The following is a 15,800-nucleotide window of genomic DNA, read 5'->3' as shown; positions in this document are numbered from 1 at the left end:
ACACAAGACATTCACTTGTATTAAAACGGACAGACCACCCGGCATTGCCCTGGGCAAACCCAGCCTTGTTCACCCTGCAAAGCCCCCCCTCACTAACATCTGGGGGCTTGTGTCAAAGTTGGGAGAGCTGTCTCACAGACTGGACCAGGGACGACACGGTAGCAGAGTGGTTAGCACTGTTGTTTCACAGCTCCAGGGACCCGGGTTTCGATTCCCGGCTTGGGTCGCCATCGGTGCAGAGTCCGCACACTCTCCCCCGTATCTGCGTGGCTTTCCTCCGGGTGCTCCGGTTTCCTCCCACAAGTCCCAAAAGATGTGCAGGTTAGGTGGATTGGCCACGCAAAATTGCCCTCAGTGTCCAAAAAAAGTAGGGCGGGGGTTACTGGGTTGCGGGGATGGGGTGGAGGTGTGGGCTTAGGTACGGTGCTCTTTCCAAGGGGCAGACCCGATGGGCCGAATGACCTCCTTCTGCACTGTAAATTCTATACTAGTTAAGCAACAGCCTGACATAGTCATACTCACAGAATCATACCTACAATGTCCCAGACTCCACTATCAACATTCCTGGGTATGTCCTGTCTCACCGGCAGGACAGACCCAGCAGAGGTGGGATACCGTCAGGAGGGAGTTGCCCTGGGAGTCCTCAACATCGATTCTGGACCCCATGAACTCTCCTGGCAACAGGTCAAGCATGGGCAAGGAAACCTCCTGCTGATTTCCACGTCCAGGAATCCCCGTCAGCTGATGAATCAGTTACTCCTCCGTGTTGAACACCACTTGGAGGAAGCACTGAGGGTGGCAGGGGCACAGAATATGCTCTGGGTAGGGTTAGGGTTGTGGGGCATTGGAAAACCAGAGGCCATGGTGTTAGGATAAGAGGTAGGAAATTGAAAACCGCACTGAGGTGAAACTGTTTCTCCCAAAGGGTTGTGAATCTGTGGAGTTTGCTACCCCAGGTGGATGCCAGGACAGTGAGTAAATTTGAGGAGGAGATAGACAGATTTTTAATTGGTAATGGGTTGAAAGGTTATTGAGAACGGAGAGGTCGGTGGAGTTGAGGCCAGGATGGGATCAGCCATGATTGAATGGCGGAGCAGACACGATGGGCCAAATGGCCTGATTCTGCTCCGATATCTAATGAACTTGTGAACTTATGAACCATTTTCAGTGACTGAGCTTTCACAGCCCTCTGGGATAGAGACTTCCAAAGATTCACAAACCGCTGAGTGAAGAGATGCCTCTTCATCTCAGTCCGAACCAGAATGGCTTCCCCCCCATTTTGAAACTGTGCCCCCTGGTTCCAGACTCCCCGACCAAGGGAAACATCAAAACCTGAGTCTACCCTGTCTATTCCTTCCTGGATACTACCCCCTTCCAGCCCGCCCCTTAAACTCGAGGTTATTCAAAGCTCTGCTGCCTGAGTTCCAACCTGAACCAGGTCTCGTTCACGGATTACCCTCCCCACCCCATCCCCACGCCTCCCGGCTCCTGATCGAGAATCCCCTCAGTTTTTAAATTCTTATCCTTGCTTTCAAATCCCTTCCTGCCCACCCTCCCCTTCCCAACTCCATAATCCCCTCCTGTCCCAGATCCCTCCGAGATCTCGGCACTCACGCAATTCCAGCCTCTTGTCCATCCCTGATTTTAATCGCTCCACCGTTGGTTGCCGCGCCCTCCTGTAGATCCCCAAGCTCTGCAATCCCCTTCCGTGAATCTCACCACCCTACCTTCCATTCCTATATCTTGGGTGGCACAGTGGTTAGCACTGCTGCCTCACACCATCAGAGACCCGGGTTCTGTTCCGGTGGGTGACTGCGTGCAGTTTGCACTTTCTCCCCACGTCTGCACGAGTTTCCTCCGGGTGCTTAGCGTCCCTCCCAGTCCCAAGATATGCAGGTTAGGTGGATTGGACATGGTAAAATTGTCCTTAGTGTTCAAAGATGAAAAATGAAATGAAATGAAAATGGCTTATTGTCACGAGTAGGCTTCAATGAAGTTACTGTGAAAAGCCCCTAGTCACCACATTCCGGCGCCTGTCCGGGGAGGCTGGTACGGGAATCGAACCGTGCTGCTGGCCTGCTTTAAAAGCCAGCGATTTAGCCGAGTGAGCTAAACCAGCTCCTAATGCACAGGTTCAGTAGGGTTACAGTGGTAGGGCGGGGGTAGGGTCTTTCGTGGGGTTGGTGCAGACTCAATGGGCCGGATGGCTTCTTTTGTAACCTAGGAATTCCATGATTCTTCCCTCATATCATCCCAGGCTTGATGTTAAAATGCTCCCTTTGAGAAGGACCTTGGAACATTTCATTAGGCGCTACAGAATTATTTGCTGTCTGCACGTTTGTGAAAGCATTTGCCCTTCCTCGTTGTCACCAGAGAGACATTTTTTTTAGATTCTGAAACTTTCACTGCTCAGAAGGCCATTCGGCCCATCAGGTCAATGCCGGTCCACAAAGATCTGACTGCATTCATCCCGTTTTCCAGCGCTTGGCCCACAGCCCTGGAGGTTCCGACAGCCCAAGTGAATATCTAAATGCTTCTTTAATTCTGAGCAATACGGTAGCACAGTGGTTTGCACTTTTACTTCACGGCGCCAGGGCCCCTGGTTCGATTCCCGGCTTGGGTCATTGTCTGTGCGGAGTCTGCACGTTCTCCCCGCGGCTGCGTGGGTTTCCTCCGGGTGCTCCGGTTTCCTCCCACCAGTCCCGAAAGACGTGCTGTTTCTGTTAGGTGAATTGGACATTCTGAATTCTCCCTCTGTGTACCTGAACAGGCGCCAGAATGTGGCGACTGGGGGATTTTCACAGTAACTTCATTGCAGTGTTGAAGTAAGCCTACTTGTGACACTACAGGTTATTATTATACCTGAAATCAGGTCCCTTCTCAACTTTCGCTACTCCAAGGGAAGCCTATCGAATTTTCTCAGAGCTTCCTATCCAGAAAAAATACAGTAAGAAGTCTTACAACGCTAGGTTTGTTTAGGTGGATTGGCAGTGATAAATTGCCCTGTGTCCAAAATTGCCCTTAGTGTTGGGTGGTGTTACTGGGTTATGGGGATAGGGTGGAGGCTTGGGTAGGTAGGGTGCCTGTGGTGGATGGTTCCATCAGTGCCCTTCCCAAGAGCCGGTGCAGACTCGATGGGCCGAACGGCCTCCACCTGCACTGCAAATTCTGTGATTCAGACACAAAACTCAGCCCCTCCTCCTCCCATCGCTGCAGAACCGACTCCCGGCCACCAGGGGGAAGGGTTCACCGACGGCGCGGCCTCTGCCTTGTGCCCGGTCAGAGGCGGCAGGAGAAGGGGAGGAAGGAATTATCTCTCTTTTATTCCTCGCGACACCGAGTTGGCGGCAGGTTTGCACTTTTACACTCGAGCCCTCCGGACAGGATAGCCTCCCGGTTCTGATCAGTATATTGCACATCCTCCCCTCCCCGACAAGGCGGTGGGGTCCTGCTGCTGCCGGGAACACGAGGGTGCCAGTGTGTGTCGCCGCGTTCCATTCGAACGTTGACACTGTCGCCGCGTTCCATTCGAACCCTGGGACTGTCGCCGCGTTCCATTCGAACCCCGGGATTGTCGCCGCGTTCCATTCGAATCCCGGGACTGTCGCCAAGCGGCGGCTGAACCGACCGTCCCCCGCCTTCCACCCCACAGTCTCCCGGCTGCAGTTGCAGGTTCCTTCCCCTCCCACCTTCCGGGCTGTGGGGCCCTGCCTGACGAGCCGAACAGCTGACGCAACCGGCTGCAGGACCGGCCTCCTCCCCCCGCTTGTGTCGGCATTCTCTGATTCATTCTCCGAGTGGGAGCGGGAAGAGGGCAACTTCTCCCGTGTTTTAAGGGGAGACGGGGGTCTGGAGGCGATTGCCACAGGAGGCCGAGGTAGTGGTCAAGCCACTGGGCTCGCAATCCAGGGGCCCAGATTGGTGGGGGAGAGGGAGAGAGACACGCACCGGTTCAAATTCTGCCGGGGGAATTTCAATTCAATGAATAAAATCTGGGATATGAAGTTAGCCGCAGTGACACAAACTATCGCCGATTATCGTAATGACCCATCCGGTTCACTAATGTCCTTTCGGGAAGGAAATCGGCCATCCTGACCCAGTCTGGCCGACAAGTGACTCCCAGACCCCACACAGCATAGGCATAGAATTTACAGTCCATAAGGAGGCCATTCGGCCCATCGAGTCTGTACCGGCCCTTGGCAAGAGCACCCTATCCAAGCCCACACCACCCTATCCCTGTAACCCAGTAACCCCACCTAACGTTTTTAGACACTAAGGGCAATTTATCAGGTGCAGGTTAGGTGGATTGGCCGTGATAAATCGCCCTTGGTGTCCAAAATTGCCCTTAGTGTTGGGTGGGGTTACTGGGTTATGGGGATAGGGTGCTCTTTCCAAGAGCCGGTGCAGACTCGATGGGCCGAATGGCCTCCTTCTGCACTGTAAATTCTATGATAATCCTGGCCAATCCACTTAACAGCACGTCTTTGGACTGTGGGGGGAAACTGGAGCACCCGGAGGAAACCCACGCACACACGGGGAGAACGTGCAAACTTTGCACAGACAGTGACCCAAGCCGGGAATCGAACCTGGGACCCTGGAGTGTGAAGCTACAGTGCTAACCACTGTGCTACCATGCCACCCAATGTAGGTGACTATGAACTGCAGGCCCGGCCCCTCCCCCCCCCCCCCCCCAGCTCTGAAATGGCCCCTCAGCAAGGCACTGAGTTCAAGGGCAATTTGGGTGGGCAATAAATGCTGGCCCCAGCCAGTGACAGCCTTTGAACCAATAAGAAGAACTCTGGGGGTGGCTCAATAGTCTTGCTATTTACACTATCCTTCCAAGTTCACACAGCCCGAGAGCAAAACACTTACAGAAAATTACAGCAAGTGCAGCAGAATTGAACATTTCATCGGACAACCTGTTCCATGCTGAGATTTCTTTGTCATGGGTTTGGCAGTGCCAATGTTTGTTGCCCATCCTTAATTGCCCTTGAACTGAGTATCTCGCTCAGCCATTTCAGAGGGCAGTTGCTCTGGAGTCACATGTGGCCAGACCTGTGCCCCCGGGTTACGGGTCCAGGGATATTCCTGCTCCACCACCGTCTCCCTCTGATGCTCTTGGTCAATTGTTACATCTGCTTTGCCAGTTCCCAGGCCAAACTGGCTCTGTTCTGGCCTGGGTTAACTTACCGCCGTGCCTTCACTTATATTCCCTGAAGATGCTTCTTCGATGGGCGGCCGGCACAGTGGTTAGCACTATTGCTTCACCGTGCCAGGGTCCCAGGTCCGATTCCCGGCTTGTGTCACCGTCTGTGCGGAGTCTGCACGTTTCCCCTGGGTCTGCGCGGGTTTCCTCCGGGTGCTCCGGTTTCCTCCCACAAGTCCCGAAAGACGTGCTTGTTAGGTGAATTGGACATTCTGAATTCTCCCTCAGTGTACCCGAACAGGTGCCGGAATGTGGCGACTCGGGGGTTTTCACAGTAACTTAATTCAAGGGCTGGTTCAGCTCAGTGGGCTAGACAGCTGGTTTGAGATGCAGAACAAGGCCAGCAGCGCACGTTCAATTCCCGTTTCAGCTTACCCGAACAGGCGCCGGAATGTGGCAGCTAGGGGCGTTTCACAGTAACTTCATACTTGTGACAATAAAAAATTATTATTATTACAGTGTTAATATCAGCCTACTTGTGACAATAAAGACTAGTATTAATGATTAAATCTGGCCCCTTGAACCTGTCCGAATCTTTGTTCGATGTTGCTCGGGGTCTGACTGTTGCAAAAGAACCCGGGGGACATCACTTGAGGGGTTCCCCCATTTAAGGCAGAGATCAGGAGACATTTTCACCCTCAGAAGGGTTAGTTAGTCTGTGACATTCCCTTCCCCAAAACGTGGTGGAGGCTCTGGGTCATTGATATTCGAGGGCGGGTTGGATAGATCGCTGATCGACTAAACAGAGTCGAGGGTTGGGGGAAGACAGGATAATGGAATTGAGGTTACAATCAGATCGGGAGATTATCAAATGGCGGAGAAGGCTCGAGGGGCCGAGTGGTCTGACTCCTAATTTGTCTGCGTTAAATGCCTCCTCGTATTTCATCACTTTAAAAACACAATATAACTGCCAGATGAGGTTATCAATATCGTGCAAAGCCGGGAGTAATAGGGCAGCACGGTGGCGCAGTGGTTAGCACTGTTGCCTCATGGCGCCGAGGTCCCAGATTCGATCCCGGCACTGGGTCACTGTCCGTGTGGAGTTTGCACATTCTCCCCGTGTCTGTGTGGGTTTCACCCCCACAACCCAAAGATGTGCAGGCTGGGTGGATTGGCCACGCTAAATTGCCCCTTAATTGGAAAAAATGAATTGGGTACTCTAAATTTTTTTTTAAACCACAGGATTGATGACTGACCAATAGGTATCCTTTATGGTAAAACAAACTTTTAATTCAAACACAGCATTAACAACAAAGTAATAGGTTCACAGTTAACAGTTAAAACGGTTCTTAACTAAAAGTAAAAAACAAACAAACTCCGTCTCTACACCTGCCACTGCATTTCTAATGAAGCAACCCCACACAGTTCAAATGCCACTGACAAATAAAGTTAACAATCAGGGTAACTCGTTTCCTGTGCAGACCCTTTGAAGGGAGGAACAACCTGGAAACCCTTCTGTCTTGTCAGACACATCTGTTCAACTTCAATTCGCAGAGCAGGCTGCAAAACTACAGTCAGACTTGGCTCCTCCTGTTAATTATGTCACCTGTATCCCAAGCATATAAGGCATTCTCCAGTCTCCTTCCACTTGCTCAATTGGGACCAAACACAATTCCTCAAATTATCGACACCCCACCCGAAAACCAAAACAACATTCCATGAGCCATTTTTCCGCAAACAAGTAAATGATTAAAATCAATATTGCCTCACCTTTATGACCCCATAAGCTCTAACATACTGCGTGTATGCATTTGAACCCAGGGGTTTTTAACATGAAATATATGTAACAATTTCCTACATTCATCGCACCGGAAAGAATGAACAGTTTTAAATTTCCCTGCTTGTTTGTCCTCTTTTGCAGTTCGCACTCCTGCCTAACCCAGACCCAGAATGGCTTCGTCGGCACTCTACGTCTCGCCTCACCCCCACAACTTCCAGAACGCCAAGGTCCTCGTCGCGCTGGAGTACGGAAGGTCCAAGACGAGGGTGGTAGAGATCAGAGGGCCCGCCGCGGGGGACACCCGCAGCCAATTGGCGATGTCCAGATTCCCGTCGCTGGAAACCGAGTCCAAGCTGTGCATCTACGGAGCCACGGCCGTGGCTCACTACCTGGCTCCGTACAGGATGAGGGGCTCCAGCGGGAAGGAGGCCTCCTTGGTCCAGCAGTGGGTTAACTTCGCAGACAGCGAGCTCCTTCAGCCAGCCTGTGCTTGGGTGTTCCCAGTTCTGGGCTTGCTGAAGCACAACAAGAAGGTAGGGCAGCCGCATGGCATATTTCCTGTCGAATGGGGCTCCTCGATAATTCACTCGTCATCCTGACTGGGAAATATAACCGACCGTTCCTTCACTGACTGTCACTGGGTCAATATTCTGGCATTGCCTCCCTAACAGCAGGGCGGATATGCAGATTGACAGATCGTTGCTCTTGTCAGGGGATTATGGGATATGAGGAGTGAGCAGGAAAATGGTGTTGAATCCTAGGATCAGCCTTGATCGTATTGAATGGGGGAGATTCCCCCATTCCACTCCTGATCCTATTTCTCATGTTCTTGTGGCACACAGCAAAGATGGAGAGAGCCAACAAGGGATCAAATTGTCAGGGCTGTGGAGCACTTGCAGGTCCTCAGTCAATCGACTCTCTCCCCATCTTCCAACTCCCTCCCTATCTCCCAACTCCCTCCTCATCTCCCGACTTCCTCCCATCTCCCGACTCCCTCCCCATCTCCCGACTCCTTCCCCATCTCCCAACTCCCTCCCCATCTCCCAACTCCCTCCCCATCTCCCGACTCCCTCCCCATCTCCCGACTCCCTCCCCATCTCCCCACTCCCTCCCCATCTCCCAACTCCCTCCCCATCTCCCAACTCCCTCCCCATCTCCCAACTCCCCCCCCCCCATCTCCCAACTCCCTCCCCATCTCCCGACTCCCTCCCCATCTCCCGACTCCCTCCCCATCTCCCCACTCCCTCCCCATCTCCCAACTCCCTCCCCATCTCCCGACTCCCTCCTCATCTCCCGACTCCCTCCCCATCTCCCGACTCCCTCCCCATCTCCCGACTCCCTCCCCATCTCCCAACTCCCTCCCCAACTCCCCCCATCTCCCGACTCCCTCCTCATCTCCCGACTCCCCTCCCCATCTCCCAACTCCTTCCCCATCTCCCGACTCCCTCCTCATCTCCCCACTCCCTCCCCATCTCCCAACTCCCTCCCCATCTCCCAACTCCCCCCCCATCTCCCGACTCCCTCCCCATCTCCCGACTCCCTCCCCATCTTCCGACTCCCTCCCCATCTCCCGACTCCCTCCCCATCTCCCCACTCCCTCCCCATCTCCCAACTCCCTCCCCATCTCCCAACTCCCCCCCCCATCTCCCAACTCCCTCCCCATCTCCCGACTCCCTCCCCATCTCCCGACTCCCTCCCCATCTCCCAACTCCCTCCCCAACTCCCCCCATCTCCCAACTCCCTCCCCATCTCCCAACTCCCTCCCCATCTCCCAACTCCTTCCCCATCTCCCAACTCCCTCCCCATCTCCCAACTCCCTCCCCATCTCCCAACTCCCTCCCCATCTCCCGACTCCCTCCCCCTTTCCCAACTCCCTCCCCATCTCCCGACTCCCTCCCCATCTCCCAACTCCCTCCCCATCTCCCAACTCCCTCCCCATCTCCCGACTCCCTCCCCAACTCCCCCCATCTCCCAACTCCCTCCCCATCTCCCGACTCCCTCCCCATCTCCCAACTCCCTCCCCATCTCCCAACTCCCTCCCCATCTCCCGACTCCCTCCCCAACTCCCCCCATCTCCCAACTCCCTCCCCATCTCCCGACTCCCTCCCCATCTCCCGACTCCTTCCCCATCTCCCAACTCCCTCCCCAACTCCCCCCATCTCCCAACTCCCTCCCCATCTCCCAACTCCCTCCCCATCTCCCAACTCCCTCCCCATCTCCCGACTCCCTCCCCATCTCCCAACTCCCTCCCCATCTCCCGACTCCCTCCCCCTCTCCCCGACTCCCTCCCCCTCTCCCGACTCCCTCCCCCTCTCCCGACTCCCTCCCCCTCTCCCATCTCCCAATTCCCTCCCCTTCCCATCTCCCAACTCCCCCCCATCTCCCAACTCCCTCCCCATCTCCCAACACCCTCCCCATCTCCCCCCATCTCCCAACTCCCCCCCCATCTCCCAATCCCTCCCCCTCTCCCAACTCCCGCCCCAACTCCCCCCATCTCCCGACTCCTTCCCCATCTCCCAACTCCCTCCCCCTCTCCCAACTCCCTCCCCAACTCCCCCCATCTCCCAACTCCCTCCCCATCTCCCAACTCCCTCCCCATCTCCCAACTCCCTCCCCATCTCCCAACTCCCTCCCCATCTCCCAACTCCCGCCCCAACTCCCAACTCCCGCCCCAACTCCCCCCATCTCCCAACTCCCCCCCATCTCCCAATCCCTCCCCCTCTCCCAACTCCCGCCCCAACTCCCCCCATCTCCCGACTCCTTCCCCATCTCCCAACTCCCTCCCCCAGCGTCCCAACTCCCTCCCCAACTGTCCCCCCATACTCCCAACTCCTCCCCATCTCCCAACTCCCTCCCCATTCTCCAAATCCCTCCCCATCTCCCGACTCTCCCTCCCCATCTCCTGACTCCCTCCCATCTCCTCCGCTTCCCTCCACCCGCTCCCGACTCCCTTCCCCCTCTCCCGACTCCCTCCTCCCATCTCCCAACTATCCTCCCCCATCTCCAATTCCTCCCCTTCCCATCTCCCAAACTCCACCCATCTCCAACTCCCCTCCCCATCTCCCAACACCCTCCCCATCTCCCAACTCCCTCCCCATCTCCCAACTCCTCCTCCCCATCTCCCAACTCCTCCGCCCCAACTGCCCCAACTCCCGCCCCACTCTCCCCCATCTCCCAACTCCCCCCCCCATCTCCCAATCCCTCCCCCTCTCCCAACTCCCGCCCCAACTCCCCCATCTCCCGACTCCTTCCCCATCTCCCAACTCCCTCCCCCTCTCCCAACTCCCGCCCCAACTCCCCCCATCTCCCGACTCCTTCCCCATCTCCCAACTCCCTCCCCCTCTCCCAACTCCCTCCCCAACTCCCCCCATCTCCCAACTCCCCTCCCCATCTCCCAACTCCCTCCCCATATCCCGACTCCCTCCCCAGCTCCCAACTCCCTCCCCATCTCCCAACTCCCTCCCCATCTCCCAACTCCCTCCCCATCTCCCAACTCCCTCCCCATCTCCCAACTCCCTCCCCATCTCCCAACTCCCTCCCATCTCCCAACTCCCTCCCCATCTCCCGACTCCCTCCCCATCTCCCGACTCCCTTCCCATCTCCCGACTCCCTCCCCCTCTCCCTACTCCCTCCCCCTCCTCCCAATTCCCTCCCCATCTCGCAACTCCCTCCCCATCTCCCAACTCCCTCCCCATCTCCCACTCCCTCCCCATCTCCCGACTCCCTCCCCATCTCCCGACTCCTTCCCCATCTCCCGACTCCTTCCCATCTCCCGACTCCTTCCCCATCTCCCAACTCCCTCCCCTCTCCCAACTCCCTCCCCCTCTCCCAACTCCCTCCCCATCTCCCAACTCCCTCCCCAACTCCCCCCCATCTCCCAACTCCCCTCCCCATCTCCCAACTCCCTCCCCATCCTCCCAACTCCCTCCCCAACTCCCCCCCATCTCCCAACTCCCTCCCCATCTCCCGACTCCCTCCCCATCTCCCGACTCCCTCCCCTCCTCCCGACTCCCTCCCCATCTCCCAACTCCCTCCCCATCTCCCAACTCCCTCCCCAACTCCCCCCCCATCTCCCAACTCCCTCCCCATCTCCCCAACTCCCCCCCATCTCCCAACTCCCCCCCATCTCCCACTCCTTCCCCCATCTCCCAACTCCCTCCCCATCTCCCAACTCCCTCCCCAACTCCCCCCCATCTCCCAACTCCCTCCCCATCTCCCAACTCCTTCCCATCTCCCAACTCCCTCCCCATCTCCCAACTCCCTCCCCAACTCCCCCCCATCTCCCAACTCCCTCCCATCTCCCAACTCCCTCCCCATCTCCCGACTCCCTCCCCTCCTCCCGACTCCCCAACTCCCTCCCCATCTCCCAACTCCCTCCCCATCTCCCAACTCCCCCCCCATCTCCCAACTCCCTCCCCATCTCGCAACTCCCTCCCCAACTCCCCCCATCTCCCAACTCCTCCCCATCTCCCGACTCCCTCCCCATCTCCCGACTCCCTCCCCTCCTCCCGACTCCCCAACTCCCTCCCCATCTCCCAACTCCCCCCCCATCTCCCAACTCCCCCCCCGACTCCCTCCCCATCTCCCAACTCCCTCTCTCCCCCTCCCGACTCCCTCACTCCCCCCATCTCCCAACTCCCTCTCTCCCCCTCCCGACTCCCTCACTCCCCCCCCATCTCCCAACTCCCTCACTCCCCCCCCTCCCGACTCCCTCACTCCCCCCCATCTCCCAACTCCCTCACTCCCCCCCCCTCCCAACTCCCTCACTCCCCCCCCTCCCGACTCCTTCACTCCCTCTCTCCCCGTCCCCTTCTCTCGACCCGACCCGCTCCCTCCCTCCTACTTCCCCCTTTCCTGCCTCTCCCACTCCCTCTCCCTTCCCTCTCTCCCAACGCCTTGACCCCCTCACACTTTGCTCTCCTGACCCCCTCCCACCCCTCTATCCCGATCCCAACGCCCCCATTCCAAATCGAAGAGGCTGGAAGTCCTCGGCTGGTCTAGCAGCAGGCATGGAGAGAGAGAGTTAATGTCGGGAATATTAACCCTCTCAGCCTCTCTCGTCAGGGAACTGCAGGATTGGCTGAGTCTGCCCAGCTTTTTGCGTTTTGCTATCCAATGCTGCACCACCTCGCGTTACCCAGGTTAAATTTCACTCGATGCTCCTGGCCCATTTCATCGTGTTAACAGTGCCGCAGAAAAACTAAATGGTCCTTGGGTATTACCCAACTCCAGGATTCCGAAAAAAACATACGTTTTTGTTAAAGCTTTTCATCTTGGACTGATCAGGATAGTTCGTAAGAATAACAAATGAAAAGAGAACAATTTATACTATATGAGAAGAGAGTGCCAAACAGCCACCTCTCACACTCTCTCTCTCAGCCCTTATCTCTCTCTCGCTTCCACCCTCCCTCTCTCTCGCACCCTCCCTCTCCCTCACACCCTCCCTCTCCCTCGCACCCTCCCTCTCCCTCGCACCCTCCCTCTCCCTCGCACCCTCCCTCTCCCTCACACCCTCTTTCTCTCTCACACCCTCTCTCTCGTTTCCTCGCTCTCGCACCCTCTCTCTCCCTTTCTCACAATCTGCCGCTGTCCCCCTCTCTTCCTCACCCCCCTCCCTCTCTCCCTTTCTCACACCAGCTCTCCCTCTTCTGTTTTGAACAGGATGTTGAACGTGCCCAGCTGGACCTGAAGAAGATTCTGCTGTTTCTGGATGAGCACCTGAGGTTGCGGACGTACCTGGTGGGGGAGGGCGTCACCCTGGCCGATATCGCAGTCAGCTGCTCGCTGCTACTTCCCTACAAGCACGTAGGTCTGAAACCTTCCCTTGGCCGAGGTTTTCTAACTGCACGGTGGAGCAGTCACCTCCCTCAAACCTCAGACTGTGGGCGCCATTGAACAAATGGAAACACAGTCCGATAGAGAGCGCGTTTCGCTGCCCACCTCCCGGCACTCGCAACGGCAAGAAACGCAACTCTATAAAACGACACGCGCGATAGATCGGGGTCCTCAGTGAGGCTCCACATTGCCTTGTTTCCACTCACTGGAACCTCTGGCCCGATCGCCACCGTGCAAAAAAAATGGCGGCTTGGCACCTTGGCAGTGCTATTCTGACACCATGACAGGGCCCCTTCCAACCTGGCAAAGGGCGGGCACCTGGGGGCCTCCGATCCCTTGGAAGACCCCCCGGCAAGTCCTGTTCCATCTGGTCCCCTTTTGTGGAGAGCAGCTGGACGGCGATGGTCTGCGGTCTTTGAGGCGAAGGAGAGTGATCCCAACTCCTCCGGTACCTCAGCAATTGGCCCATTAAAGTGAGACTCGCTGTCTCGCTTCAATCTGCAGATTGGCCTCTAAGTGACCCCGCCCACAATGGGAATGCCGGCTGGTCCAGCTGGAGCAGAAAGTGATTAATTAAATAGGCACGGTGTCGCAATGCCTCACAGCGCTGAGGTCCCAGGTTCGATCCCGGCTCTGGGTCACTGTCCGTGTGGAGTTTGCACATTCTCCCCGTGTCTGCGTGGGTTTCGCCCCCTAAGATGTGCGGGGTAGGTGGATTGGCCACGCTAAATTGCCTCTTCGTTGGAAAAAAAAAATTGGGCACTGTAAATTGATTTTAAAACATTAAATAAGCACATTGACAGTCAGCTGATTTCTCAAAGCCTGACAGTTGTGGTCTGCCTCTACCCCTTCATATTTTGGAGCAGTGACCTAGGCTGGTGTGCTGCCCTCCTGAGTCGTAGAGTCAATCAGTACAGACCCTTCAGCCCATCGAGCCCGCACTGACAAAACAACACCGAATCGACACCAATCCCACTTTCCAGCACCTGGCTTGTAGCTTTGGATGCGATAGCATTTCAAGCGCTCATCCACGTACTTGTCGCTACTACCTTCCCAGGCTGCGGATTTCCAGATTTCCAGTTCCCTCTGGGTGATAAAACTGTTTTCCCCAAATCCCCATTAAACCCCCGGCCACTCGCTTTAAAATATGCCCCCTGGTTATCGACCCTTCAGCTGCTTCCTATCCTCCCTATCTGTGTCCCTCATAATTCTCTCCACCTCGATCAGGTCCCCCCCCTCAGCCTTCCTCTGCCCTTACCCCAGCCTAACCAGCCTCTCTTCACAGCTGGAGTGCTCCAGCCCAGGGCAGCATCCTGGGGAATCTCCTCCGCACCCTCTCCAGTCCAATCACATCCTTCCTATAGTGTGGCGACGAGAACATACCCAGCATTCTAACTGTGGCCTAACTATAGTCCTGTACGGCTCAAACACAACCTTCCTGTTCTTGTAACCTATGCCATGAATGATAAAGGCCCATATGTCGCATTACCGTCCCTATTAACCTGTCCTGCCACCTTCAGGCATCTGCGGACAAGCACCCCAAGATCCTTCTGTTCCTCGTAGATTCCTAGTGTCCTGCCGTTTGTTGAGTGTTCCCTTGAAGCATCATCCGCAAACATACTCATCGTTCCCTCCCCCATGTTCTCATCTATGTCGCTCATATAGATCACAAACAGCATGGGACGCAGCACTCACCCCTGTGGTACACCACTGGACACCGGCCCCCAGGAGGGGCTGGTTTAGCACAGTAGGCTAAACAGCTGGCTTGTAAGGCAGATCAAGGCCAGCAGCGCGGGTTCAATTCCCGTACCGGCCTCCCCGAACAGGCGCGGGAACCTGGCGACTAGGGGCTTTTCACAGTCACTTCATTGAAGCCTACTTGTGACAATAAGCGATTATTATGGGGCTGGTTTAGCTCAGGGCTAAATTGCTGGCTTTGAAAGCAGACCAAGGCAGGCCAGCAGCACGGTTCAATTCCCGTACCAGCCTCCCCGAACAGGCGCCGGAATGTGGCGACTAGGGGCTTTTCACAGAAACTTCATTTGAAGCCTACTCGTGACAATAAGCGATTTTCATTTCATTTCAGTCACAGAATAGCCTCTGCCACCACCCTCTGTCTCCTATCGCTGAGCCGGTTTTGCCACGTTCCCCTGTATCCCGTGTGCATTTGCCGCCTTTAGAAGTCTCCCACGTGGGACCTTGTCAAAGGCTTTGCTGAAATCCATGTAAACTACGTCAACTGCACTCCCCTCTTCGACACACCTGGCCACCTCCTTGAGAAATTCAATCAAATGTGTTCGTCGTGACCTCCCTCTGACAAAGCCGTGCTGACTATTCCTGACCAAACCTTGCTTCTCCAAATGGAGATTCGGTCCTTCAGAATTTTCTCCAATAGTTTCCCCACCACTGATGTGAGACTCACCGGCCTGTGATTCCCGGATTTATGTCTATCACCCCGTATTGAAAAGTGGAACCACGTTGGCTGTCCCACAATCGTCTGGCACCTCCCCTGTGGCCAGAGAGGAATTAAATATTTGGTTGGAGCTCCTATATTCTCCTCCCGTGCCTCCCACAGCAGCCTGGGATACAACTCCCATTCCCGTACCAGCCTCCCCGGACAGGCGCCGGAATGTGGCGACTAGGGGCTTTTCACAGTAACTTCATTGAAGCCTACTCGTGACAATAAGCGATTTTCATTTCATTTTCATTCATTTCATTTCAACCTCACTCGGGCCTGGAGATTTGTCCACTTTTCAGCCTGCCAATACCTCCAGTGGGTCCTCACTCCCCATATCAAACTGTACAAGAACCTCGCAGTCCCTCTCCCCGAGTTCCGTACCTACGCCCTCCTCCTCCTCCAGAGTGAAGACAGATGTGAAGTACTCGATGTAACACCCTCCCAATGTCCTCTGGCTCCACGGACTGATTGCCCCACGCTTCTGAATGGGCCCCACCGCTTTCCCTGGTGATAGAACCATAGAATTTACAGTGCAGAAGGAGGCCGTTCGGCCCATCGAGTCTGCACCGGCCCTTGGAAAA

At 55.8% G+C, this 15,800-nt stretch overlaps 1 protein-coding gene across 1 annotated transcript in view; it reads left to right on the top strand.

The window, feature by feature from the left end:
• Positions 1-3,208: 3,208 nt before the first annotated feature.
• The window catches only part of vars1 (valyl-tRNA synthetase 1), a 71,642-nt gene continuing 59,050 nt past the window's right edge, over positions 3,209-15,800 (top strand). The window contains exons 1-3 of the mRNA XM_038816946.1: positions 3,209-3,351; positions 7,068-7,459; positions 12,588-12,775. Of these exons, the coding sequence (XP_038672874.1) occupies positions 7,097-7,459; positions 12,588-12,775 (551 nt within the window). The 5' untranslated portion in view covers positions 3,209-3,351; positions 7,068-7,096. The remainder of the gene's footprint in view (positions 3,352-7,067; positions 7,460-12,587; positions 12,776-15,800) is intronic.

Source organism: Scyliorhinus canicula, chromosome 13 (genome assembly GCF_902713615.1).
Source record: "Scyliorhinus canicula chromosome 13, sScyCan1.1, whole genome shotgun sequence".
NCBI classification, from domain to species: domain Eukaryota; kingdom Metazoa; phylum Chordata; class Chondrichthyes; order Carcharhiniformes; family Scyliorhinidae; genus Scyliorhinus; species Scyliorhinus canicula.
This window is presented reverse-complemented; position numbering and strand designations above follow the sequence as displayed.